This window comes from Chlorella variabilis (genome assembly GCF_000147415.1).
Source record: "Chlorella variabilis unplaced genomic scaffold CHLNCscaffold_8, whole genome shotgun sequence".
Lineage (NCBI taxonomy): Eukaryota > Viridiplantae > Chlorophyta > Trebouxiophyceae > Chlorellales > Chlorellaceae > Chlorella > Chlorella variabilis.
Genome location: NW_005435080.1, coordinates 189,609 through 212,664, shown reverse-complemented (window position 1 = coordinate 212,664; position 23,056 = coordinate 189,609). Strand labels below are relative to the sequence as shown.

General features: G+C 70.5%; 4 protein-coding genes across 4 annotated transcripts in view; 1 reads left to right on the top strand and 3 right to left on the bottom strand.

Moving 5' to 3' along the window:
- CHLNCDRAFT_51740 (hypothetical protein) overlaps positions 1 to 7,292 on the bottom strand; it is a gene marked incomplete at both ends in the record, with an annotated part of 10,615 nt that extends 3,323 nt beyond the window's left edge. Inside the window, 16 exons of the mRNA XM_005848156.1 lie at positions 15 to 307; positions 542 to 617; positions 913 to 1,017; positions 1,221 to 1,403; positions 1,651 to 2,059; positions 2,376 to 2,503; positions 2,746 to 2,754; positions 2,987 to 3,100; positions 3,309 to 3,413; positions 3,647 to 4,057; positions 4,353 to 4,492; positions 4,646 to 4,814; positions 5,101 to 5,204; positions 5,480 to 5,547; positions 6,871 to 7,166; positions 7,290 to 7,292. Of these exons, the coding sequence (XP_005848218.1) occupies positions 15 to 307; positions 542 to 617; positions 913 to 1,017; positions 1,221 to 1,403; positions 1,651 to 2,059; positions 2,376 to 2,503; positions 2,746 to 2,754; positions 2,987 to 3,100; positions 3,309 to 3,413; positions 3,647 to 4,057; positions 4,353 to 4,492; positions 4,646 to 4,814; positions 5,101 to 5,204; positions 5,480 to 5,547; positions 6,871 to 7,166; positions 7,290 to 7,292 (2,613 nt within the window). The remainder of the gene's footprint in view (positions 1 to 14; positions 308 to 541; positions 618 to 912; positions 1,018 to 1,220; positions 1,404 to 1,650; positions 2,060 to 2,375; positions 2,504 to 2,745; positions 2,755 to 2,986; positions 3,101 to 3,308; positions 3,414 to 3,646; positions 4,058 to 4,352; positions 4,493 to 4,645; positions 4,815 to 5,100; positions 5,205 to 5,479; positions 5,548 to 6,870; positions 7,167 to 7,289) is intronic.
- A 306-nt stretch (positions 7,293 to 7,598) lies between these two features.
- CHLNCDRAFT_144721 (hypothetical protein) lies at positions 7,599 to 16,500 on the top strand (the record flags this gene model as incomplete). The annotated part of the gene is made up of 19 exons (XM_005848348.1): positions 7,599 to 8,058; positions 8,258 to 8,370; positions 8,634 to 8,706; positions 8,908 to 9,219; positions 9,406 to 9,471; positions 9,626 to 10,021; positions 10,217 to 10,299; positions 10,493 to 10,662; positions 10,873 to 11,041; positions 11,216 to 11,346; positions 11,654 to 11,702; positions 12,039 to 12,170; positions 12,361 to 12,458; positions 12,672 to 14,934; positions 15,094 to 15,185; positions 15,382 to 15,502; positions 15,662 to 15,804; positions 16,071 to 16,149; positions 16,366 to 16,500. 19 exons carry the CDS (start codon positions 7,599 to 7,601, stop codon positions 16,498 to 16,500), a joined length of 5,085 nt encoding a protein of 1,694 aa, XP_005848410.1.
- Positions 16,501 to 16,911: 411 nt separating this feature from the next.
- On the bottom strand, positions 16,912 to 18,798 carry CHLNCDRAFT_144720 (hypothetical protein; the record flags this gene model as incomplete). The annotated part of the gene is made up of 3 exons (XM_005848155.1): positions 16,912 to 18,009; positions 18,103 to 18,312; positions 18,715 to 18,798. The coding sequence occupies 3 exons, from the start codon at positions 18,796 to 18,798 to the stop codon at positions 16,912 to 16,914; spliced, it is 1,392 nt and encodes a 463-aa protein (XP_005848217.1).
- A 391-nt stretch (positions 18,799 to 19,189) lies between these two features.
- Positions 19,190 to 22,347, bottom strand: CHLNCDRAFT_51738 (hypothetical protein; the record flags this gene model as incomplete). The annotated part of the gene is made up of 10 exons (XM_005848154.1): positions 19,190 to 19,506; positions 19,703 to 19,793; positions 19,984 to 20,040; positions 20,198 to 20,358; positions 20,521 to 20,695; positions 20,934 to 21,007; positions 21,164 to 21,170; positions 21,270 to 21,554; positions 21,738 to 22,141; positions 22,257 to 22,347. The coding sequence occupies 10 exons, from the start codon at positions 22,345 to 22,347 to the stop codon at positions 19,190 to 19,192; spliced, it is 1,662 nt and encodes a 553-aa protein (XP_005848216.1).
- Positions 22,348 to 23,056: the final 709 nt, after the last annotated feature.

The window sequence follows — 23,056 nt, the reverse complement described above, 5'->3', positions numbered from 1 at the left end:
TAGCATCGCATCACAAGCTTCTCCGTGTCGTGGCTGCCCTTCTTGCCGCCCGCCGCACCCTGCGCGCCGTTCTCGCCGGTGGTGATGGTGGTAGTGCCGCCACCCGCGGCAGCCGCAGCCGCCTTGCCGGCCGCCGCGCCGCCGTTGGCTGCCGCGCCGGGGGCGGCCGCCGCAAGCGACCCCCCCCCGTTGGCGGCGCCGCCTCCCTCCCCATCCTCCATCTTTGCGTCTGGGGGGCTTCCAGGCGAGGTGCTGCCCTTGTTGGGGCCCTCGGTCATGCGCCGCTTGCCAGCTGGCGCCGCCTCGTCTGCGGCAAGGCCAGGGCGGGCAGCCGGGCGTCAGCAAGCGGGCCCCGGCAGCGCGCACGCACGCGGCACGTGGCCGCTGCGTGTGCCACATAACGCCGCGCAGCGCCGCGCGCCGGCGGCGTGCCGGCCCACCCCACCGCTTCAAGCTCAGAGCGCGACACAAGCCCATCTGCAGCACAGCGCCCAGCGCCCTGTAACCCCGACACAAGCCCAGGTGCCAGCCAGGTCCTCACCGTCTTCTGGGATGGGCGACTCGGCGCGCCGCTTGTGCCCCTCGCGCTCCCCCGCCGCCTGCGGCGACAGCATGCCCTGCACGCCACGCCGGCCAGCCAAGCCGCATGCCACGCATACAGGTGAGCGCCTCGACATACCACGCACATAATTGAGTGCCCCGAGCGCCACATGCCAAGGCACACAAGCCGGGCTGCGCATGGCGGACAGGCCTGCCCCGGGAGGCAGGCGACTGCCCCTGCTAGCCCCCGCGAGGTGCACAGCAATGAAAAAAAGAAAGAAAAAAACGTAGCAAAGCAAAAAAGTCTGCAGGGGGCGGCCACAGGAGCAGCAAAGGGAAAGGGAGGACACAAGGGGGGGCTGCCCATCTCACCGGGTGCCCCAGGATGGGCATTGAGGCCACCTTCTGCATAGCGGCAGACACGGGCGGGCGGAAGGCGGCCGGGTGGATGCCGCCGTACGGGTTGAGCGGCGGCATCTGCGCGCACACAGACACGAGGTGGGGCGGGGTGGGGTGGGAGGGCGAGGCGGAGGGCATGGAGGGCATGGGCAGGATGGCGCAAGGGGCGGCTAGCAGAAGCGCCGCGCAGCTGGTGCTGGAGCGGAGCAGCAGTGCGCGCTGCGGCAGCCCCCGCCCCCAATGCAACCCAGCTTCAGGTTCTCTAAGGCTCAGCTGCCCACCTGGAGCATGTGATGCGCGTACATGGGGTGCGCATAGGGCATGGCATACGCCGAGGCGGCGGCGGCGGCGGCGGCCGCGGCGGCGGCCGCCGCCATGGGTCCGCTGTGGTGCCGGTGCAGCATGCCGCCCGCCGCCGCCGCATGCCGCAGCTTCTGCTCTGCCTCCTTGCGCACCGCTTGAGACTGCGGGGCAGACGGGCGAGCGGCGGTCGGGCGGAGGCCATGCAAAGGATGAGCGGTGACGGGAGGCGAGGCGGTGGGACGCAGGCCGCGCGCCAGCCCCCTCCCACTCTCCCAAACCCGTCTGGCCCCACCACCCCAAACAACCACCTGCCCCGCCACCTGCCCCAACAAAGCACCCGCAGCACACACCGCCTGGTTTCAGCCAACCACTACACGTAAACAATAGTAACAATAACAGCAGGCGCACCTTCTTCAGCTGCGCCTTCACCTCCGCCAGCTCGCCCCGCAGCAGCCGGATCTCCTCCTCGCTGGTGGCCAGGCCCTCCAGGTCGGCATCCCCGCCCGCCCCCGCCTCCGCCCCCGCCTGCGCCTCCGCCTGCACAGCGCCGCTGCCATCCGCCGCCGCCGCCGCGCTGCTGCCCACCGCGGCGGCCGCCGCGGGGCTGCCGCCGCCGCCGGCCGCCGCAGCCTCGCCGCCGCCGGCGTCGGCCAGCTGACGCTTGAGGCGCACGATGGCGTCGGCGGCGCGGCGCCCGGCGTCGCGCTGCCGCACCAGCGCTTCCTCCAGCGCCGCCACCCGGTCCTCCGCCTCCTTGCCCCTGATGCGAGCCTCCTCCACCTCACCCTCAAGCTGCTTGCACTCCTCCCGCAGCTGCCTGCGGCATGAGCGGCGCCGGGGGTGGGTGGGGGGCAGCGGGGGGGCAGCGCAGCGGCCGGGGAGGCGCACAGGTGAGGGCGAGACGGAGAGAAGGAGAGGGAGCGGAAGGGCGGAAGGTAGAGAGGGGGAGGGGAGAAAGGCAAGAAGCGCGGCGCGGCTCCCCACACCGCCCCTTTCTGCCCTTGCACCTCCCAGCGCCGGCAAGCCCCGCAGGCGCCCCACCATCGACGCACGCCGCCCCACCCCACACCACGCCAACACCCCACCACGCACCCTACCCCCACACCCCACCACCACCCCACCACCCCACCCACCTCATCTCGTCCTGCAGGCGCCGCAGCTCCGCCGGGTTGGCCATGCGCGTCAGGTTGGCGGCGCTGCTCTGCTTGTGGAAGTGGCGCAGCAGGCCCTGGCGGAAGCTCTGGTGCTCGTCGCCGCCGCCCTGCGGGTGGAGGGTGGGACGGTGGGTGGGTGAGGGTGGGTGGATAGGGGTGCCTGGCCAGTAGCGGCGTGCCTGGCAAGGGCACCAGCTGCAGCGCGCGGACTGGGAGGCATGCGGGCAGGCATGAATGCAGGCAGGCGGGCAGGGCAGGGCGGGGCTTGCCTCGCGCGTGGCATCGTTGCCGCCCTCCCCCTCCCCCTGCCCCTCGGTGTCGCCCTCCGCGCTGCGCGTGCTGTGCTCACGCTCCGGCGCTGCAGGCGGGGAAAGGGGGCGGGGCAGGGGGCGGCGGCGTGGCGGTCATGCCCCACACCTCTGCCACCCCCCTGGCAGGGCCCTGGCGGCGCATGCAGCCAGGCCAGCCCACAGCTTGCATCCCTCGCAGGCGGGTCGCCAGCTGCCCCGCCCTCCTCATGCCCCAGGCCTGCCTCCCTCTCCCATACAGCCCTCCTCCTGCTCCCCTCCAGCTCCCTGCACACCGCACACCCCACCCCACCCCTGCCCCCGCCCCCACCCACCCCCTTCGTGTATCTGGTGCATGGAGGGCAGGGCGTGGAAGGGCGGGTAGGCGTTGAGGATGAGGGAGTCGACGGTGCCGGTCTGCAGGAGGAGGGGCGGCACGGCGGGCGGGGCGGCGTTCAGCGGGGTCGGCAGGGGGCAGGGCTGCTCAGAACGGAGGGATGGAGGGGAGGAGAGGCTTCCTGCCCCTCAGCAGCCCCCGTAGCTACAACAGGGCCCACACAGCAACAGGCCCACACGCACGCGGGCATACACCCTGCCACCTCATCGCCACGTCAGCGCCGCCCACCTGCGCCAGCACCGGGTTCTCCAGAATCATGCTGACGGAGTTGCGCCGCAGCATGCGCCGCCGCGCGCTGCCCACGCGCCCGGCCGCCCCCTCCTCGTCGTCTTGCTGCAGGAAAGGGCGGCGGGCAGAGCGGCGGCGGCGGCGCCGGGCAGCTGTCAGAACCGGCGTTGAGCTGTGGCCTGCCCCGGGCCGCCACCCTCCCACAATCGAGGAGAAGGCGGGCCCCGCTGCCGTCACAACATCACCAGCCCCCGCAACCTCAGCAGCCGACCGCCAGCTCAGCGCCGCCAGCTCAGCGCCGCCAGCTCAGCGCCCCATCCGCCAGCTCAGCGCCCCACCTGGAAGTCCTCCATGGCGGCCGCCAGGCTGTCCACCTCGTTGTGGCTGGCAGCCCACATGCCCATGCGGCTGCGCTGGCGCCCCAGCTGCGCGGTGGCGTAGTGGCGGGAGGTGACGGGCGGGTCGCCGCCCTGCCCCGCGGGCTCCAGCGCGCCAGCGTCCGCGCCCGTGGCCGCCTGCAGGAGAGCATCGAACAGCTCGCTGCCGCCGCTGTTTCGGCTGTGGGTCTGCAGGTTGCCGGCGGAGGGCGGGCGGCGCAGCGCGGCGCCCGAGGCCACGCGCTTGAGGCCGCCGCCGCCGCCGCTCATGTGGCCCGCCGATGCCACGCGACGCATGCTCTCCCGCGGAGGGCTGGCCGGCAGCACGCGCTGCTGGTTGCTCAGCGTGTAATGAGACGCGTCGGCGCGTTCCTGTAGGGCAGGCGCAGGGGGGCGGGGGGCGGGGATGTCGGGCATGTTGGCGGCATGTTGGCGGGGACGGTGGCAGGCGCGCATGCTGTCACCGCAGCCGCGGCCCTCGGGGCGGTGCAGCCGAGCTCTGCCCCCCACGCAGCGCCCCAGCCCGCCTCCACAGCTGCGCAGCATGCGTCGCACACCGCCTCCCCCACACAGCGCCCTCAGGCTCGCAGGCAGGCTGGCGGGCAGGCAGGCTGGCTGGCTGGCAGGCAGGCAGAGGTCAGTCCAGCGCCGCGCGCCGGCGCCGCACCTTGCGCCCCGGGTCGTCGCACGCGCACGCCGCCTGCCCCGCGGTCACCAGGTTGGACTCGTTGCCATTGCGGGTGTCCACAATCTCAATGTCCACCAGGCAGGGGCACATGCCCAGCACCTCCAGGTTGTACCGCGTGACTGCGGTACAGGCGGCACGGGCACGCGGCGGCGGCGGCAGTGCCGTGAGCGGCGCGCCAGCGCAGGCGGGCGGCGCCAGAGCAGGCAGGTGCGCCCGAACCGACGCCGCTACCCCAGCTCCAGCCCCCCTCGCCCCCGCCACCCCCCACCCACCCGTGAACAGGTAGTTGTTGTCTGAGCCGTATCTGTTGCGATCGAGGTTTGTGGAGTAGTGGCCGCCCTCGCCGTCGGACAGCGAGTGGCGGCGCAGCTCGTCGGCCACGCGGTGCGTGCCCGTGGACAGCTCCACCACCTTGGTGCGCCGCGTGTTGGTGGACAGGATCTGCGGGGGAGGGTGGGAGGGAGGGGCGGGCAGGGTGATGTGTTGGTGGCGGCGATAGGGTGGGAGGCGGGCAGGGCGAGGCGGGCAGGGCCGTTCGGGGTGATGTGTTGGTGGGGAGGGAGGCGGGGAGGGCTCGGCGGCAGGGAGGGAGGCGGGGAGGGCGCGGCAGCAGTCCCGGGGTCGCGCCCGGAGGGTGGACAGCTTGGTTGATGACGAGGGCGAGGGGCACGCACGGCAGCGCCAGGCAGGCCAGGCCAGGCGGGCGGCGGCTGGTGCCCCCCCACACCTGCAGCACGTTGCGCGGCCGGTCGGTGCGGCTGGCCTCCACGCGGTGGATGGTGGCCAGCACCTGGAGGAAAGCAGAGGTGACTGAGGCGCACGCCTCGGTGCCTGCACGGGTTTGCAGGGGTGGCAGCGGCGGCATTGGGTCGGGGGCAGCGGGAAACGCACGGCAGCACATCCCGCTGCGACCAAGCGCGTGCCCAATCCCTGCGGCTGCACCGGCGCCGCGCCGCGGCTGCTGGCCCGTCCCCCTACGGCGCCTGCTGTGCGACAATGGCGGCAGCGCGCCGCTGCCGGGGCACGCGGGCATCCCAAGGCTGCGGGGCCGCCCGTCCTTCCGCGGCGTCTGCTGCAGGCTGGCCCTGCCCCCGCCCTCAGCTGACCTTCCGGTAGGTCTGTCCCCTCCTCCAGAGGGCTGGTGTAGTGGTGCCATCTAAAGTGGGCCTTGTATCTGCACCAGCAGCGCAGCAGGGGAGCGCAAACCTCGGAGGCCAGGCGTGCATGCTTGCAACGCGCCCCGGCACCACCCAGCACCCAAACCTGGCATGGGAACGGTGTCTGCCCCTCGGCAGCAGAAGCTGCAGACGGGGCGCAGATGCCCAGCACCAGCGATGCAGCACACACGCAAGCAGGCGTGCGCGGGCGGGGCGCCGCCACCGCCGGCGCCGCCACTCACAGCAGCTGGTTGTTCGTGGGCCGCGAGCGCCCGGGCGGCTTTGCTGTGCCGTTCATCAGGCTCCTGCTGCCCGCGCCGCCGGGTGGCCGCTGCTGGTCTGTTGGGACGCGCCGCCTTTCACTCCAACCCAAGCTGGTCCCCTGCTGCAACCGCCTGGCCGCGCCCAGCTACTGCCGTGCACCTAGAAGAGACGGAGCCCGAGCGCCGAGCCTATACCCGCCCACTGACAACTGCTTCCGGGGGCCCGTGTCGACGCCGACACCCAAGCGCCAGGATGGGGCGGAGCAGGGCCCCAGGCAGATCTCGGGCGGCTTTCCAAGGCCTTTGAAGCACGACTGCGGCGCGGGAGGTTGCCGCGCTGAGGAGGGCGGGATGGGCTTTGGCGCACAAATGGAAGCGGGGCTTAGGGAGAGAATGTGCTGCCGCAACGAGCTTCCGTGGAGGTGTGGGACGCGGGGAATGCGGGCACATCGCGCGATGCCGGCCATGAGGGCGCCCGCAGGGCTGCTGCATGATGGGAGCGAGGAAAGGCCACGAGGCTCAAACTGCAGGCTCAGGCCTCTGCAGCGCATTTCAGCATGTGCATTACACATTGACATACTGCTGGAGGTTGTGGAAGGCTGCTGGGGCCTGCCCGACCAGTCATGTCGGCCGCCGCCATGACGGGCTGTATGAGCTTGCACGGCCCTGCGTAGGCTACAGGGAGATCCAATGCGCGTTGAAGATCACCTAGAAACCAGCGGGGCCAAACAGGAGTTTTAACCGCGGGAACGGCGGCAGTCAACACGCGCCGTGTTGTTCAGGCCAGCGAGCAAGCATGCAGCCCATTACAGCAGTTGCTAGCACCGCAGGCCTCAATGTCATCTTTCTCAGATGATAGTTGCAGCCCCCACTCCGTCCCTCCCCTAGAAAATGGGCACCGGCCTCGACACGACGCGGTGCGCCTCCTCGCAGCCACCCATCCAATGCCTCAGCCTCACCGTGATGGCGGACGGACACATGTTGCAGCAGCAAGTATCAGAATTAGTAAGGCCTTAGGAACGAAGACGCCCAGCACCCATATGCCGGCTGGCAGGGCTGGTTTTCGCCGCGGCTCACAGGAACCTGGGCTTGAGCACAAAGCCGCCGACCTGCTTGATCCAGTCGTGGCAGATGCCGTAGTCGCGCAGCTGCTTGCCGTTCTCGCACGTCTGCCCCATGAACACCAGCTCCTGCTCCTCGGGGGGTGGCCCCGGGTGCAGCGGCGGCTCGCCCTTGGCCGCGGCGCTGGCCGCCGCCGACCCCGCCGCCCGCTGCTTCACCTCCAGAATGCCAGTCTCCATCTCGCACTCCAGCAGCTCAAACTGCTTGCGCTCCTGCCACCGTCCGCTGCGCACCTCGACCAGGATTTGGACCTGCAGAGCAGTGCGGCGGTGAGGCATGGGCGGCGGGTTACGCGCTCGGCATGATGGCAGGCGGGAGGTTCTCTGCAGCTTGCGGACAGGCAGGATCGCTTTCCATGCGGCTGAAATGCGCACCATGCCGCAGGATGGGCTGCAAGCGTCAGTCAAAGCTACCCAGAGCAGGCAGTGACCAGTCGACTTTCGGGGCCTGAATTGTTGTCCGGGGATTGTCACAGACCAGATCGATGATACTCAAGCTATCGAAGCAAGCGGCAGCCTGCCAGGGCAGCGGAAGGGCTCCATCCAAAGAGGAGTGCCACGGCGGCAGGGTTTCATCTCACGGTTTCATTGGGCGGGAAACCCCGATCGGCGTAGTCACTTGTCCAGGCCGATTCGTGCTGCGGGCTGCTGGGCAGCATGCTGGAGCCAGCAGCGTGAGCGGACATGCACCGCCCCATCCCGCCCTGTCCAGACAGCAGCAGCGGCTTCAAGGGCGCGGAGCCGCCCATGTTGCTCAGAGCTCTGCGATGGCGGCGACCAGCGCCCTCGGCCCTGCAGCTGCCCGGGAGGCGGCGGGCGGCGCACAGCAGCAACGGCCAGCGCCCGCACGGCTCCGCCGTGACCTCTGCCAAAGCCAAGGAGCGCGACAGCGCTGCCGATGGTCCCCAGGCAGCAACAAACGGCGCGGCGTCCGAGGCAGCCGCGGCGCCCGCCGTCGACCTGCAGCTGCACGCGCCGCGGGGCGAGCTGTGGCAGGGCGCCGCGGCGGCGGCGGCGCTGCCGCGCCAGTGGCTGGCCTTCAGCGACCTGCACGTGTCCCACAAGACCCTGGCCACCTGCCTGCAAGTGCTGGAGCGGGTGCACGAGGAGGCCAGCAGGCGCGGCGCCGGCATCCTGTTCCTGGGTGAGACGCTTCCGCCGCCGTGGCCGGGAGGGGCGCCGTCGATGCCATGCATGCTCATTCGTGCACATCGCCGCCCACGCGGCGGCGGCGCCGTGCCCAGGGTGTGCCCACTCCTGCGCCGCGCCATGCCGCATCCCGAGCCGCCGCCAGCGCACCCTCACATCACGCCTGCCCGCATGGCGTGCCTGCGCCGCCGCAGGCGACTTCTGGCACATGCGAGGCACGCTGCCTGTGGAGCCGCTGAACCAGGTGGTGCGCCAGCTGGCGGCCTGGCAGCAGCCCACCCTCATGCTGCCAGGCAACCACGACCAGGTGTGCCGGCTAGGCGGCCAGCTGGTGCCCAGGGCCCGGGGCAGGGGTGGGTGGCAGGGCGACCGCAGGCAGCAGCAGCAGCAGCAGCAGCGCAGTGGTGGGCTGCCAGCAAGCTGAGCTGTTGAGCGTGTTGGTGGGCAGCTGTCGCGCCGTGCTGCGCTGCCTGGCGTCACAAGCACTGGCTGTGGTCTCGGCAGCGTCATGCTGGCGGTGCCGGTGCCGTGCTTCATCATCGCCATGCCTGCACCGTGGCTGGCCCGCAGGTGTCGCTGGGTGGGGAGGTGCATGCCCTGACGCCCCTGGCCGCAGCCAACCCCGTCATCCACGCCTTTGACGGTGGGTTGGTGGGCGCGGCGGCGGCGGCTGGCAGAGGCATGGGTCGCCACAGTCGCCTCAGCCTGTGCCTGCCGGCAGGTCCACACAGCTGGCAGCTGCGCTGGGGCGTGCCAGCTGCCAGCCTGCCGCACTCCTGCTGCGCGCCTCTTCTCAGCAGGTGCCCCCTGGGCCCCGCCCTGCTGCTCCTGCCTGTGGATGCAGGCCCCGCCCTGTTCCTGGATGCCCTGTGGCTGCCCTTCCGTCGCAACCGAGGCGAGCTGGAGGCGGCACTGGCGGCGGCCTCCTCCCAGTCAGCAGCCCACGCTGGGTCAGCAGCTGAGTCAATGGCTGCGTCGGCAGCGACGCATGCAGCCAGTGGCGTCGATGGCGGCGCCAGTGGCGGCGCCGGCGGCCCCCTCCTGCAGGCCGTGTTTGCCCACACCGACATTGTGGGGGCGCTGATGAATGAGGCCTACCAGGCACACGACGGGCTGCCGCCAGACCTCTTCCCGGTCAACATACCCACATACACCGGTGCGCCGGCGGCGCCGCATCGGCTCTGTGCCGTCTTGCTAGTTGGCGCAGCGGGGAGGGGAGAGGCAGGGACGGTCGCCGCTGCCTGCTGGGGCAGCGCCATCACGACCGACGCAGCGGCGAGCTTGGATTGCGGTCTCTGATTGTGCTGGCGCGTGCTGGCGGGCTCTTGTTGCGCTGCTGCAGGGCACTACCACAAGCCACACACGGTGGCAGGCAGCCGCATCACGTACGTCGGCTCTCCCTACCAAGGTGCGCATGGGTTTAGGCATGCGCACCTTGCGTTACTGGGGAGGCCCTGCCGCAACTTCCGTTGCTGGCGCGTCCCGGCAGCAGCCCTGTGCCCACCAATACGTGGCGGTCTGCCTACCTCCTGGCTGACTGCCTGGGGCATGGCGCCGTGCAGTGACTCGGGCGGAGGCGGGGCAGCAGAAGCGGCTGCTGCTGCTGGACCGAGATGCCGGCTGGGAAGTCGCCGAGCAGGTGGACCTGGACCTGGGACCGCGGTATTTTGCTGCCGCTGCGGTACCCGCCCCGCCACAGGCCGAGCCTGCAGCGGCTGCGGCGGATGCTGCCGTGGCAGAGGGCGCCGAGGCCGCACAAGCCACAGAGGCCGCCAGCCTGGATGCTGTCACAGCAGGGGAGGAGAGCGCGGCGGAGGCTGCGGCGGCGGCAGAGGCGGCGGCAGCGTTCGAGCTGCAGCTGCCAGACGGCCTGCGGCGCGGCGACCGCCTGCTGCTGACGCTGCCGGCAGCCGCCGCCAAGGAGCACCAGAAGCGGCTGCGGAAGCTGGAAAAGCAAGGTGCCTGCTGCCCGCCCGCATTGCCTGCCTGCATGCTTTCCTGCATCACCTGCCTGCCTGCCTGCCTTGCCTTCTGGCGTGCCGATACAGCTGTGCAAAGCCTCCTGAGATTGTCGTCAGCACCGGCTCGCCCTCTGAGATTGTTGCCAGCACCAGCTTGCCGTCACCCGCCATCGTGTAAGCTTGCGCCTGCAGGGGTGGAGGTGGAGGTGCTCACGCCGCCCGAGGCGGCGGCGGCGCCGCGCATCGGCGCTGCCGAGGGCATGGGCCCGCTGCAGGTGCGGGAGGTGCTGTGCCGGGAGCTGCTGCTGCGCCTGCCTGCCGCAGCAGCGGGCTGTGGCCGCAGATGGCAGCCGTGGAGGCCTCGCTGCCACAGCCTCCGCGCTGCTACTTGCCATCTGTTGCTGCCACCCTCCTGCCGCCGTGGCCTCGCCTGCTGCCCCGCCTCACCTCCTCCTCCCGCCCATGCAGCTGTGGGAGCGTTACTGCGGCTGGAAGCGCCTGCCGGAGGCGGCGGCGTCGGCCGGAGCCGGGCTGCTGCGCTCCCTGCTGGGTGGCGCGGCCGGCGGCGGCGGCGCGCCGCTGGAGGCGCCGCACACCAGCCTGGAGTTTCAGGCGGTGGAGGTGGAGGGTTACTTTAGGTGAGGTGGCGCCTGGGCAAGGTGGGGGCAAGGTGGTTCAGAGGGGAGCATTCGGGCGCCTTCTCACCTAAACGGCTCAGCTTGGCTGCCAACCATGCAGTCCTGGGTGCCTGCTGCCCTCCCTTCCCGCTTGCCCGGGGCCCTCACTCCGATTCCCGGCTCCCCGGCTGCCATTCCCCACCCCTGCCTGCCCCACGCCCGCCCCCGCAGCTTCCGGGAACCTGTGCGGTACCGGCTGGGGGACCGAGGGCTGGTGGTGGTGACGGGGCAGGTGCAGGGCAGCGCCGAGGCGGGGCTGGAGTCTAACGGCGCCGGCAAGACGGCGCTGATGATGGCGCCGCTGTGGGCGCTCACGGGCGGCGTCGACGCGCGGGCAGAGGTGCGTGGTGTGGTGTGGTGTGTACCTCCAGGCTGGATACCTCCAGCATTATGTACCGCAGGTATCTCCCATGCCCCATTCCCTCGCTCCCAGCGGGTCCAGAGAGCCAGGGAGCGCCAGGTGTCGCCACCCCCTTCCCAGACGCGCTCTGCCCCGACCCTGCCGCACCCGCAGGGCTCTGCCGCCACGGGCGGCCGCGCCGTGCTGGCAGACGTTGTGAACGAGGACAGCCGGCGGGCGCGGGTGCGGGTGGAGGGGTCGGCCAACGGCGCGCCCTTTGTCGTGGAGCGTACCGCCAGCCGCAAGTGAGCTGGGCGGGCGGCGGGGCCTGAGCGTGTGTGTTTTGTGTGGCTGTGTGTGTGTTTGTGGCTGTGTGGCTGTGTGGAGTGTGGGGGTGGGGCAGCTGTGTGTGTGAGAGTGTGTGTGTGGCTGTGTGTGTGTGTGTGTGGAGGGGGGGGGGGGGTGCGGAGGCTGTGTGCGGGGCTGTATGTGTGTGTGTTCTAGCAGCAGGGGAGCAGTCCACGAGAGGAAGGGGGCCTGGCTTGCCTGGCTGCCTGCCTGCTTGTCGGTTGTTGCCTGAGGAGAGCCGCGCCTGCCTGCCTCCCCTCGCAGGAGCTCCTCGGTGACCTTTGAGCTGGATGGGCAGGACATGACCACACAGGTAGGCATGTGCAGAGCTGGGGGCTGCTGTTGCACCAGCAGCGGCAGGGGGTCTGCATGTGTGTGTGGTGGCGGTGGGCAGGCATGGTGGTCGGGCGGCCTCTGCACAGCGCGGCAGAGTCGGGGGCAGCTGTCGGGACGCGGCTGGCGCCGCGCTGGCGCCCCTGCAGAGCCCCCGCAGCCGGCCGCAGCGTCTCACTGCTCGCTGAGCCTGCCTGCTCGCCTCCCGGCCGACCCTGGTGCACCCCTGCCTCCCTGCCGACCCTCCCGTCCCCCTGGCAACCCTCCCCGCTCGCCCTCTTGCCCCATTCCTCCCCATCTGTCCTGCCCCCCGCAGGAGAACCGACTCACCCAGGAGCGCATCGACGAGGTGCTGGGGGCGGAGCTGCTGGGGCGCGTGGTGTTCTACGGGCAGAGCGACATCACCGCGCTGCTGGAGGCAAGGAGCCGGGCCGCGGGTGCTGCTCCTGTTGGGGGTGCATGCAGGGGCGGCAGTGGTTTTGCCTGTCGTCACGCATGTGACGGGGTGCCAGTGGTGGTGGCTTTGCAGGCGGAGCCGGCATTTGGCCGGCTGCACTGCTTCCAACTCGGTTACTGTGCAGCATGTACCGCTCGCCACTGTCACGTGTGGTACTGATCCATACCGCATCGTACCGCAGGCCAGCGACCGCGCCTTCAAGCAGGAGCTGAGCAAGCTGGTGGACCTGGATGTATGGGCAGCTGCTAAGGAAGCCAGCCGTGGGGAGCTGAGCGGAAGGTGGGACCGTGGTACCGGCGACAAGGGAGATGGAAGAAAGACAGCGGGGTTTCGGTTTCGGTTTCGGTTCGGGGTTGGGTAGGGTTGGTGTGGAGTGATGGGCGCCTAGTGGCAGAGGTTTCAGAGTGTGTGTGTGTGTGTGCACGCTGGTTGAGCGCTGCACCGCCGCTCACTTTCCTCCTGTCTGTCTCTGGTCCTTGGCGACATGCGCAGGCGCGACGCGCTGCGGGATGCCAGCGCCACGCTGCGCGAGCGGCAGCAGCAGGCGGGCTCGCTGCGGCAGCAGCTGGAGGCGGCCCAGGCGGCGGCGGCGCAGTGGGAGGCGCAGGCGGCGGAGACGGCGGTGGGGCTGCTGCAGGAGGCGGCTGGGCTGCTGGGCCGGCTGCAGGGGCAGCAGCAGGCGCTGGCGGCCGCGGTGGCTGGCAGCCAGCGCCAGGCTGCAGGCCTGGCCTCCCAGCTGGCACAGCTTGAGCCTCAGGTGCAGGAGCTGGAGCAGCAGCGGCAGGCGGTGCTGGAGCAGCAGCAGCAGCAGGGCGCCGCGGGCGGCGCCGTCGGCGCGTCCGAGGTGGCGGCGGCAGAGGCGCGGCTGGCTGACGCGCAGCAGCAGCAGGCGGCGCTGCAAGAGGAGCAGCAGCGGCGGCAGTACGAGCTGGGCGGCGCCTCGGCGGCGGCAGCCGATGCCGCGCGGCAGGTAGCGGAGGCGCATGCGGCGGTGGCGGCCGCCTCCTCTGAGCTGACGGCCTTCCTGCGGCGCCACCCTGGCGCCGCCGCCGCCAGCTCAGCGGCAGCCGCTGAGCTGGAGGCGCTCCTGGAGCAGCAGCGGCTGCAGCAGCAGGAGGTGCAGCAGGCGGAGCGTGCATTGGCGGCGGCGGCGGTGGAAGCTGCCGGGGAGCGGTCCCGCGCGGGCGCCAAGCGGGAGGCCGCCGAGCACGTGCAGGTAGAGGCGGTGGCGGCGGCTGCTGCTGCTGACGAGGCGAGAGGCGATCTGGGGGAGGAGGCGGGCTCTGCGGCAGCAGGGAGCCCGAGCCTGGCGCAAGTGAAGAAGCAGCAGCGCAGCCTGCAGCGGCGGCTGTCTGCTGCGCAGCAGCGGCTGGGCGCGGCACACGGACTGGTCCATGAGCGGCGGCAGCAGCTGAGTGAGTACCTCCAACTGGCCCACAGCCCCAGCGCCAGCCCCGGCGGCGCCAGCAGCAGCAGCAATGGTGGCAGCGCCAATGGAAGCTTTTGCAGCAGCAGCGGCAATGGAAGCGGCGGCAGCAGCAGCAGCAGCGGCGGCGGCAACGGCAGTGGCAGGGAGGCGCAGGCCGGCGGCGTGGCTGTCGCCAGCCACAACGGCGGCGAGGGCCTGGGAGAGAAGCAGCAGCACAGCCAGGGCTTGCCTGGGGAGGGCAGCGGGGCGGTGTGCGACAGGTGCCTGCAGCCCATTAGCCAACAGCTCTTTGAAAGCAACGTGGCACGCCTAGAGGCGGCGGCGGCGGCATCAGCGCGCACCGCCGACAAGGCGGAGTGGAAGGTGGCAGAGCTGCAGCAGGCGGGCGAGGAGCTTGAGGCTGCTGCCGCGCTGGCAGAGGCCAGGGAGGGGCAGGTGGCGGCGCTGCTTGCGGCTGAGGAGGCCGCTGCCGCCCGGGCAGCCGCAGCCGCGGCAGCTGCCGAGGAAGCACTGGTGGCCGGTGACGTGCTGGCTGACTGCGAGGCAGCTGTGGCGGAGGCAGAAGCGGAGCTGGGGAGGCAGATGGCAGCTGCCCAGAAGCTGGTGGCCGCCATCGAGGCAGCCGGTACCGCCGCTGAGCTGGAAGAGCAGCGCCAGCAGCTGCTGCAGAGCGCCGCGGGTGCGGCTGGCATCGAGGCCGCAGCAGCCGCCAGGCAGCAAGCAGCCGATCAGCAGCTTGCTGGCGCCACCGCAGCGCTGCAGCAGCTGGAGGCCTCGGCTCCTGCAGCCGCGGCTGCGGTGGCGGCTGCACGGCAACACCTGCAGGCTGTGCAGCAGCAGGGCGAACAGACGGCCCGCCTGGAGCAGCAGCAGGCGCTGCTGCGGGGGCAGCAGCAGCAGCTGCGCCAGCGGCAGCTTCTGTTGCAGCAGCAGTCAGAGGAGGCTCGACAGCTGGCTGGCAAGCTGGAGGCGGCAGCCCTCGACTTGGAGCAACTCAGCGGCAGCGGCTCCGAAGGCAGTACCAGCAGCCCCAGCAGCAGCAGCAGCAGCAGCAGCAGCAGCTTTTCCTCTTCGCAACCAGGCAGCAAAGACGAGGCAGCAGACGGCCCAGAAGGTCAGTTAGAGGCGGTGGCCGCAGCGGCCGGCACCTGCCTGTCGGCGGCAGGCGACCTGCACCAGCGCTGGCTGTGGCACCGCCAGCAGCCCAACCTGCCTGCCAGGGACGCTGCCCTGGTGGAGCAGCAGCTGGCGGCGGCGGCGGCACAGGTGGCGGCGGTGGAGGCGCAGCAGGCGGAGCTGGAGGCGGAGCTGGCGCTGTGGAAGCAGGTGCTTTGCGGCTGTGTGCGGGAGCGGTGGGCGTGGAGTGGGCACGGGTTTGGAGGTGGCGGGGATCGGAGATAGGACAAGTGGGTGTGCCGGCGCCTGTGCTGCCTGCGCCTGTGCTGCCTCCCACTGCCCCCGCCTGCCAACTGTACCTCCCGCCAGGTGGACGACGCTTTCCTCCCTCGCGGCATCCCCAACTTTGTGGTGGAGGGCGTGCTGGGCGACCTGCAGGCAGCCACCAGTAGGAACCTCAGGTGGCCGGCAGGCGCTGCTGCTGGGGCTGGGGCTGGGGCTGATGGGCGGGATGGAGCAGCGGGTCATGGTGTGCTGGGGCTGCAGCCAGGGCCGGGCTGGGGAAGGAGGGAAAGGCGCTGCTCAGGAGCCACGCTTGCCTGTTGATGCCATTCACCGCCGCCGCCTGCCGCCGCCGCCTGCCGCCGCCGCCTGCAGCGCGCTGACGAGCGGCATGAGCCTGGCGCTCAGCCCCTGCAAGCCCGCGCCCGCCAGCAAGCGCAGGAAGGGCGGGGAGGAGGGCGAGGCCGCGGTCGGCACCATCGAGCAGATCGAAAAGGTGCGGCAGCCTGGGCAGGGCGACCGCCGCACCTTAAATCGCGGTGCCTCTGTGGCTGCCAACCAGCGATGCCAGCGGGGGGGCTGTGCTGCTCGCTCTCCCCATGCCTGCCTCCACACCCCGCCCTCTCTGCCCCGCCTCACCCCCCTGCATCCGCAGATCGTGCACGTGCGGCAGCCCGGCAGCCTGGAGCTGCGCCCGCGCAGTGTGCGCCAGCTGTCGGGCGGCGAGCGGCGGCGCGTGGCGCTGGCCCTGGCCCTGGGCTTCTCCGAGCTGGCAGCCCAGCGGGGGCGCCTGCGCAGGTGAGGGGAGCACAGCGCAGCGGAGCTCTTTGCACAGCTCAGCAGCTTGCACATCGCAGCGCAGCACAGCATGCAACCTTGGGGCCAGCTCGCGGGGTGCATGGTCGGCTGGGTGCAAGGCCCGGGCGGAATGCCGGTGATTGCAGAAGAAGTGGCACGGGCACAATGCTGTGCTGGGCACGGGCACCCACATTTTGCCCCGGATCCCTCGGCACACCACCACCGTATGCCCGCCAGAACCCCCCTGCCCCCACCCGCCCTCGCAGCAACCTGATTGTGCTGGACGAAGTGATGCAGCACCTGGACGGGGAGGGCTGCCTGCGCGTGGCGCAGCTGCTCAAGCAGGTATGGAGGCGGCGGCGGCGGCGGCGGCGCGTTGCATCGACTTGGCTGTGTCCTTGAAGCATAAACGCGAGTGTGTGCTGCCTTCATCCGGCACCTGCCACCCCACCACCGCGGGCCATGTGCCCGCCACTTTCTGGCCAGCACTGGCCGCCCGCCTCCACGCAAACCCCGACGTTCAAACAGATCCCCGCCTGCCGGCATGCCTGCCCCCTGCAGCTGCCGTATGCCAGCGTGCTGGTGGTGGCCCAGGCCCACAGCCTGCTCACCCAGGCCTTTGACTCGGTGGACGTGGTGGTCAAGGTGGGGGGGCACTCCCGCGTGGAGCAGGGCAGCGCTGCCGTCGTGAGCTGATGCAGACATACAATTTGAAGCAAGCAGCTGGCTTGTTGACTCGGCTCTCAGTTACAGCCACAGTGGTGCACCAGCTTGGTCGGGAAAACTGCTGAATGAACCTCTGGCATGAACACAAAAATGTGTGCGGTATATGCGCTATAGAAAGAAAAAGAAAAATGCGGTGAAGAAGTGTTGCCACGATGGGGCAGAACGAGTCTGGGGCGGTTGCAGCTCCGCCTGCCCACCCAGGCGCCAGTGTGGGGAGGAGAGGAAAATTGCACAGCGAATGATGATGGGGCTGGTAGGACAAGAGTCTGCAAAAAACAGGCTGAAAATGGGGGAAAAAGCAACAGGTGGGCAAAATGTGGGATGGAAGAGGAAAGAAGGATGAGTTTGAAGTTTGACAACGAAGCGGGACGTCTGCTATGGCTAAGGCACGGCAGGGCTGGCACAGGCGGCGCCGGCCGCGGCCGCCAGCGCCAGCAGAGGTTCCACCCCGGCCGCCGCCCCTGCCGGGTCTGCGGCGGGCACGGCGCCTGCCTGCTGCCGCGCAGCTTGCTGCGGGGCGCACTCCACGCCCGCGCTGGGGCCCGGAGAGCTGTGGGGAGGGCTGGGGAGGGGCTGTGGGCGCAGAGCGGCGGCCACCGCAGCCGCCGCAGCCTGCTTCGCCTGCTCCAGCTCCTGCTGCTGCTGCCAGATGTGGTGTGCTGCTGCCATGACCAGGTCCCGCTCCCACCGCAGCTCCGCCAGCTCCTGCTGCGCCTGCCACCAGGCGCGAGGGTCGCCTCCGGGCGCCGCAGCCGCCGCCGTTGCTGCAGCGGCCAGCTCCTGCTGCTGCCGCACGGCCGACATCTCTAGGCGTGCAGCCTCCAGCTCGCGATGTAGCGAGGCTGCCGCTGCCGTGGCCGCCGCTGCTGCCGCCTCCTTGTCCCGCTCTGCCTGTTGTTGTGCAGCTTGGGCATGCGCCGCGCGCTCCCGTGCCGCCTGCTCCTGCTCCCGTACCTCCTGTACCGCCTGCTGCTGCCGCTCCAGGCGGTCCTGCAAGGCCGCCACCTGCCGCTGCAGAACTTCCACCTCCTGCCGAGCGGCCGCCGCCGCCGCCGCCCCCTCGCTGGCGGCCGCTTGATACTGCAGCTGCTGCTGCAGCGTCGCCTCGAGCACCGATGTCACAAGGGTGGTGCGGCTCTCGGCAGCCCTGGCTGCAGCCCCCGCCTCCTGCAACTGCCGCCGAGCCTCCGCCACAGCCTCGGGTTCATGCCCTTGCCCCTGAGCTGCTGCACCGCCTGCCTCGCCGCCCCGCTGCTGGGGATCTAAAACCGCCTGCTGCCACCAGCGCAGCCGGTGCTTGCCAGACGGCGACTGCTGCTGCCCCTCAGCCAGCTGCTGCGCCTCGCCGTGCTGCGCCGGCCGGGGCGGGCTGGGCGTCTCCGGCGGCGATGGCTGGCGCCCAGCGGCTGCGGGGCGCTGCTGCTGCTGCTGCCGCCCCCGTCTCTGCGGCTTGGTGCGCTGCCCCTCATCCTCCTCTCCCTGCGATAACACATAGCATCCCTCGGAGTAGGCAAGGGCTGACTAGGTTGATGGCAAAGAAAGCTTGCATGCCCTCACCGCTCCTCAGCTCACCTCAGCTCCTCCTTCTGCCTCTACTCCGGGACCTTCCTGCTCCTGCCGACTGCGCTTGCGGCCGCCACCTGCCGACGGCTTTGAGCTGCCAGCTGTCGCACCAGCCTGCCGCTCTCCGCTCGACTGGGGACCGCTGCTGCCGCCGCTCTTGGCGCTGGCATCAAGGTTGACGGCTGGCCGCCGTGGCGGCGCTGCTGCATCAGAGGCAGCCTGCAGCGAGGAGGAGGCACGCGATAATGCAGTGGTGTTGGGCTCAGGCAAACACGTCTGCAGGCCTTGGCACACCAGCAGGCTGGAGCCGAGCAGGCGCTTCCGCGGCGGCGGCGCCGGCAACGCCTGGGAGTGCGCCTCGCACTGCACCCCTGCTCCGCCATATGTTCCACGACACCTCTTTAGGCTTGCTGTTGCTGTAAGTCAGTCTTGCACAGGACCTGCTGCCAGTGCGATGAGAGGGGCTGCCCAGGCACTCACCCCAATTCCTTTGCCCCTGCCGCGCTCCCCACGATCATGACGGCCCTTGGGAAGCTGCATGAGGGCGCAAAAGGTTGGGTTGAGCACACACAGCGGCCAAACGCATTTCGCTTGCTTGCCAACAAGCCCCAACCCGCTGACCGGATCCAAACGGAATGTCTCGGAGTCTGCGCTGTTGCCTAGGACCAGGGGAGGCAGCGAGCAGGAGCCGGGTGACACCGCCATGGCTTGGTGGCCATTCAAGTCGCGCTCGACAGTGAAGCGGAGGTGTTGCTTGATGCATGAATGGACAATCACGGCAATGGGCGGGGCCACGATTATGGGTGCAAGAGAAGGGAGCCTTTCCACCCCTCCACGCGGCCTCCACCCGCCGCCGCCGCCGCCATCGATTGGTGACATAGTCTGTCCAACGTGCCAGTGTTACAGATGGGTGTCAATCATATCATGCAGCCACGACTAGTACATGGGGTTGCATTATTGCACACAGGTACAGGGAGGCGCAACAGTGAATGTGCACAGGGAATGCTACAGGTGCTGTCGAGTGTGAGCTCACAAAGGTACAGGCCTGGCTCAGAACAAGCCGTGCTCGCAATACAGAGTGAACGGCAGGCGAAGCTCAGCGCTCGGCATGGAAGTAATCCTTGAAAACAAACAGGGGCTCCACCCAGGAGGCCAGACCCGCCAGCGCCACGCCCCCTAGCGCAACCGCGGCGCTAAGCGCCGGCGGCGTGCCCGGCAGCCAGGCTGCCGCCGCGGTTGCGGCGGCGGCGAGGCCCAGGCCGGCCCGCTGGCCGGTGCGGGCACGGGCCAGCGCAGCGCTGCAGGACGGGCAGTGCTGGGTGTGCTGGTGCAGGCGGTCCAGCAGCTTCTCCTTGGATTCCTCCTCAGGTGGCAGCCCGCCACCGCCCGCCCAGGGCAGCCCGCCCACGCCGCCTGCGCAGCCGCAGCAGCACGGGCCGTCAGCAGCAAGTGGCAGGCACGCCGATTGCCTTGCGCTGGCGCTAGCGCATCCTGCACGGCACCTGCCTTTCATAACAATGGCCAGCACACGCTTGCAAGCTGGAGCGCTCAGCGCCACGCATCAAACAAGCCAGCCGCCCACCACCAACCACAGCTGCCGCACACCCACCTGCCATGTCATCGAACCAGCGCCGGAAGGCGACCACCGCTCCGTCGGATGGGGTGGGCATGAAAAAGGCGGAGCGCCAGCTGCCGCCGGCCTGCACGTTCCACACCCGAGGACGCATCAAGGCACAGCGGCACAAGGCACAGCTGGCACCCGACCTATTGGTGGCAAGTGAGCCGCCGCTGCGCCTCCTCCATCCTGCCTGACGCCCGTGTGGCAACGCTGGCAGGCTGTGCTGTGTGGCGGCTCTGCCATGCTGGGCATGCTGTGCGCGCTGAGCCCACCTTCTCCAGCCTACGCTCCTGGCCGTGCAGCAAGATTAGGTCGCCGTCCAGAACCTCCTGCGCCGCCATGGCAACACAGTTGGCAGCAGCGGTAAGCGCCAGGGTAGGGCAGGACGGCAGAGAGGTCGAGGCCCTGGCAGCGCGGCCGCGCCGCAGCTCCGCCCGCAGCTCCGCCCAAGCAGCCCTGCCCCACGCCGCTTGGCCCGGCGCTCACCTGCGTGTACACGTGCAGCAGCCAGCGAGGGACGAGGCCCAGCGCCGCACGCAGACCGCCCGCCCCGCTGCCCGCCTCGGCATACGAGGTGGTGACCAGGAGGCAGTGGCCGGGGCGGGAGGGCACGGCGTAGCCGCACGTCACAAGCGAGCTGCCCTTGGCTGCGGCCACCCGGGCAGCGGGTGGGGGCAGGGAGGTAGAGTCGGGCAGCTGCCACTGGCAGGCGATACAGGCATGGTCGGGCTGGAGCCCAGGGTGGGCAGCTGGGTGGCCACGCATCACGAGAGCATGCACACAGGGAGCAACCACCGGCCGGCATGCACATGGTGCGTGACAGGGTGGTAGCCATCCCGTTGGCCCGGGCCCCAGCTCGCCTGGCGCGATGGTCTGCCGCACAAAGCAGGGAGGGCGGAACTCCAGACTGCGCCGCTGCACCTCCAGCTTGCGGCTGGAGGCGCCCAGGCTGGTGGCAAACCCTCCCTCCAGGCTGATCTCGCCCTGCAGGGCACAGACACAGCCCACGCGGTAAGACGCCAGCCGGGACTAAGAGCCTCGCGGGCAGGCAGACAGGGGATAGAGGATGGCCCTTGGGGTGGGTGGCGACATGCAGCCAGACGGGTGACCAGGCACGGCCATGCATGCGTGCCTAGGTGGCAGGTGCTGAGCTCTAAAGCAACAAGGATGATGTCAGGGCCCGCTACGCCTGCTATGCATGCCTGGCTCCCGCGCAGCGCACCTGCAGCTTGACGGCGTACGGCACCGCGTCCTCCCTGCGTCCCAGCAGCCCGTGGGGCGCCCACATGACGTGGCCTGCGCAGGCACCAGCAGCGGCGGGGGGGCAGGAGCCAGGTGATGGGTGGGGGGGCGCACCAGAGCTGAGCGACGCTGAGCATCGGGGTGAGGGCAGGACTGAAAGCAGCGGCGCAGGGAGGGCAGCAGACCACGACCACGCCTGCCGCTACGCACCAGGATCCTGCGGCAGTGTGAGCGGCAGGAGAGGCTGAGCGTGTGATCGCGGCGGTAGGGCCGGCGGCGCGCGATGCAGCTCTGCCCCAGAAGCCCCGGTACCCACCAGGATGTTTTCAATCATCGTGTCGAAGCCGTAAGGGCACTCGCGCACCAGCCAGCCGCCGCCGATGTTGACAAAGGAGCCGCTGCCAGGGGTGGCGCCGCCGCCGGCCCCTCCAGCCAGCAGGTCGGGATGCACGGGCAGCGGGGCAGCGGCGGCCTGCTCCGGCGCGCCAGGGGAGGCGTCGGGCCACACCCACACCAGGCCCGCAGCCTCGGCGGTGGGCTGGGTGGCGGCGCAAGCGCGGCGGCTGCCGCAGGCGGCAGCCTCGCTGCGTTCGTCCATAGCCTGCACACACAATTGTTGGTGGCCCCATGGCCTCAGGGGCAGGCTGCCGTTGAGAGCTCTCGCCAGCACAGCACGCAAGACTGGGCAATGCCGGCACAATTGGCCGGCTGGCTCAGCCGGGCGAGCGACACGCAGGCGGCACGGCCCGCGGCAGCAGCTGCCTGGCAGCCGCTCGGCACCGACCTGCGGTACGCGGGTGCACTTCCCGGTACCCTCAAAGGACCATCCGTGGTAGCTGCAGACCAGCTGTCCCTCGACCACGCGTCCCTCGGAGAGAGGGGCCAGGCGGTGCGGGCAGGCATCCTGGAAGCAGCGCCAGGCGCCGGCGGCGTCCCGCCACAGCACCAGCTGGCGCCCGAACAGGGTGAATGGGTGGGGCCGGTCGGTGGGGAGGTCAGCCGCCACTGCAACGGGATACCACTGCTGCAGCCAGGGGTAGGCAGAGGGGCTCGCGGCTGCGGCAGTGTCGGTGTGGGCGCCGGCATCGGGGCTCGGTTTGGTGGGGCTGCCGTTGATGGCAGCGGGAGCAGCCCGGGCGGCAGCGCGGTCGCTGCGCTGTGCGGCCAGGGGCTGCGCGGACAGGCGGCCTGCAGGAATGCATGAGACAGGGGCGAGGGGTTGTGTAGGGGCTCGGCGTGTTCAGGCGGGAGCCGCCACTGTTGGCGGGTGCCCACGCCCCGCGCCGCTGGCGGCACAACACACCTGGCCTGCTCCAAGACCGCCCTGCGATCGCGCGGTTGCCAATCGCCGGCGCTGCAAGCCGGCTAGGGCTGCGCGCCGCGGGCCCGATCATTTGTGGCGGGAAGCGAAGCGTTTTCAGTTGCCAGCTTGCCTCGTGCACGGGGCCGCCGCTGCTATCGAATGCACGCAGCATACATTGAGGTTTGGGACCGGGGTGGGACTCCCGGGGAGGGCCTCCGATGCAGGCGTGGTACTGCCGCACGCCACCGCAGCCACACCGCCACTGAAACGCCACTGGATGCTCTGGCAATTCCGGCAGCGCGCACTGCAATGTAAAGCGTGCAGTCGAGTCACACAATTTCACATACCCACAGCTCCACCTGCCTGGAAACGCCGTTGCCGCAATGTTGCCGCCCACACCACAGGGCGCCGTCGGCGACCGCCGTACTGCAGGCCGACCCATGGGTCCGATTTCGAACCCGTGCGCCGGCCCCAAGCCGTTCCGAAACGCCCCCATCGCCACAGGACCTGTCAGAGCGCAGTGTGGCCGCAAGGGAGTCCTTCCCGTCAAACCAGGCGGGAAATGATCGGTTCAGCTCCGTTTGGGCACGGGCCGGTGGCCTCGGCCCCTGCCCCGCAGAGCTTACACGCCACCCCCGGCAGCGTCGGCGCGCGCAAGGCCCACGCGCCGGGCCCAGCGCCGGCGCCCCGCCTCTGCCCTCCCGCCGCCGCCGCTTCCAGCACCGCGCCCGGCCCCAGCGTCCCGGCGCCGCCGGCCCCCACCGCCACCCGCCCGCTGCTGGTCATCGACGTCACGGGCC